The 2,512-nt window shown below is 47.9% G+C and overlaps 1 protein-coding gene across 1 annotated transcript; it reads right to left on the reverse strand.

Moving 5' to 3' along the window:
• Positions 1-552: 552 nt before the first annotated feature.
• Positions 553-2,304, reverse strand: LOC306937822 (tripartite motif-containing protein 16-like; the record flags this gene model as incomplete). Its single annotated transcript, XM_079521796.1, has 1 exon — positions 553-2,304. One exon carries the CDS (start codon positions 2,302-2,304, stop codon positions 604-606), a length of 1,701 nt encoding a protein of 566 aa, XP_079377922.1. The 3' UTR covers positions 553-603.
• Positions 2,305-2,512: the final 208 nt, after the last annotated feature.

Here is a 2,512-nt window from a genome sequence, read left to right on the forward strand (position 1 = left end):
TTATGTTCCATGTGACCCAGTACAGTGTCCTAGTACAGTGGTTTTCAACAAGTGGTCCGGGGACCACCAGTGGTCCTTGAGGGGGTTCGAGGTGGTCCCCAGCTAAATGGAGAGTTGGTATACCAAATTTACCAATGTAACCAAATTAACCCTTATAGATCTTTAACTCTTGAGCGTAAAATGAAACCAGATTTACCCGTAGGGGTCCATTTGGTTTAATTTTACTCTCTCAGGAGTTAAAGTATTGTTAAACATTTGCATTACTTAATTTACAAGAAGTCTACACAATTAGAGAATTTATAAGAATTGTTTTATTTTTGTTTGCCTGTTATCTCTCCTAATGGTAGCACATCAATACAGCAAGGAATTGTTATCATTTCCAACGATAACAAAATGTAGTGTTTTATATATATATATATATATTTCTTTTTTTCTTTCTTTTTTTTTTACAACATTTTACAACGATTTCTTTTGTCCTAGACCCTTGCCTCGGTCCAAGACGAAAGTGTGCATGTAAACACAAACATTGAAGACAAAAGTGTACATGCATGCATGTCACTGTGTGCGTTTGGGGGGCTAAACAAAATATTTGAACCGGGCCTATCACCTAGGCCACTGCAGTGACTGCATGTTCTCCCTGAGGTAACACAACTCGGCGGTGTTGCCATCGCACGAGGAAAGCCACAGTCCAGCGCGGAGCTTGTGGGTGAACGTGGTGTGGACCGTGTGGAGGAGTCTCATGGTCTCACAGTCAGACACGCTGTAGAAGGACAGAGCACCTGCACTGTGGTCCAGGTACACTCCCACTCTGGAGGACACGCGGCCTGGTATCTGAGTCTTAACGCCTGCGTGGATGAAAACGTAACGCTGCTTGGTACACTGCAAGGACCACGACCTCTCGTTGAATCCGAAGGCACTCTGCGTCCCGACTCTGCCAATGTCTTTGTAGGAGACCGCGGCGCTGACGTAGTTTCCGCTCCACTCCACCTCCCAGTAAGAGCGTCCGGTCAGACCGTCTCGGCTCAGCACCTGACACGTTTCGGTGAATCTCTCCGGGTGATCGGGATACGATTGGTCTTCGTGCATTCTCACTGCTTTTCTGCCCTCGTTGGACAGAGACAGGCATTGGTGTGCTGTGTTTGGATCCAGTGTGATTGGACATGAATATTGCAAGAAATCAGCTCTGGTCTTGGGCTCTGGTGACGCTGACAGTCTATTCAGTGTATCCGAGACGTTTGTCCCTCCCTCTTTAAGAATGTCCTCTAGTTTGTCCCTCATCTTGGACACCGCAACAGTCACATCTCCAAAGTATTTCAGGGGACGGACAGGGCAGCTGACTGGGTGTGTAGATTCACTGATCCAAGAGAGGGAGGAGGTGTAATTGTGTAGAAAATGTATGTGGTCCTCTGTGAGAGAAAGCTTCTCCAGCTCAGCATGTCTCCTCCTCAGTTCAGTGGCCTCCTGCTCCACACCCCTCCTCAGTTCTTCAACACAACTTAATTCACGTTCCTGCTGGTCTCTGATCATCACCCTCAGCTCAGATCGTTTTCTCTCAATGGAAGAGATGAGCTCAGTAAAGATGGTGTCACTGTCCTCCACTGCTCTGTCAGCACAGTGGTTGATGGACTCCACCTCCTGGTGAAGCACCTTCACATCTTTCTCTCTCTCCTGGATTCTTTGCCAGGTTTTCTGCTGACTCACATAAAGTTCTCTCTGTCTCTCAGTCCGTTCTGCTGCAGCCGAGATTATGTCGTGACCTTTGTGTTCTTCCTCGGAGCACAAAGAACAGATGCACTGCTGATCAGTACGACAGAAAAGCTTCCTCGCCTCGTGGTGACGAGAGCAGGTGTTCTCCTGAAGCTCGCTGGAGGCGTTGACCAGCTTGTGCTTCTTAAAGGCAGGAGACTGATAGTGAGGCTGGATGTGAGCGTCACAGTAAGAGACCTGACATTGAAGACACGTCTTAACAGCTTTCAGTCTCCTCCCAGTGCAGAAATCACAGGCCGCATCTCCAGGTCCAGCGTAGCAGTGATCAGCAGGAACATCATGGAGTCCTGTCTTCTTCAGGCTCTCCACCACCTCAGCCAGCATCGTGTTTTTCTTCAGAATGGGTCTTGGGACGAACATCTGTCTGCATTGTGGACAGCTGTATCTCCCCCTCTGATCGTCCTGGTTCCAGTATCCCTCGATACACCTCCTGCAATAGCTGTGTCCACATGGAACAGTCACTGGGTCCCTCAGTACATCCAGACAGATAGAACAACACAACCGTTCCTGATCCAGTTGAACTCCCTGCTGCGCCATTTTAGTATGACTTGACTGTCTGACTGACTAACAGAGAGAGATTTCGCAGAGATCAGCTTACAAGGCAAGGGAGGTTCTTCCCGGCTGTGTGTGTGTGTGTGTGTGTGTGTGTGTGTGGATAGGAGGAGTGTCTTAAAGAGGCAGAGTCCAGTTTGCTGTGTTTCATCAGTAGAAAATACAATACATTCACTTTGTTGAAATATGAGTC

This window comes from Electrona antarctica, assembly GCF_951216825.1.
Source record: "Electrona antarctica genome assembly, chromosome: 2".
NCBI classification, from domain to species: Eukaryota; Metazoa; Chordata; class Actinopteri; order Myctophiformes; family Myctophidae; genus Electrona; species Electrona antarctica.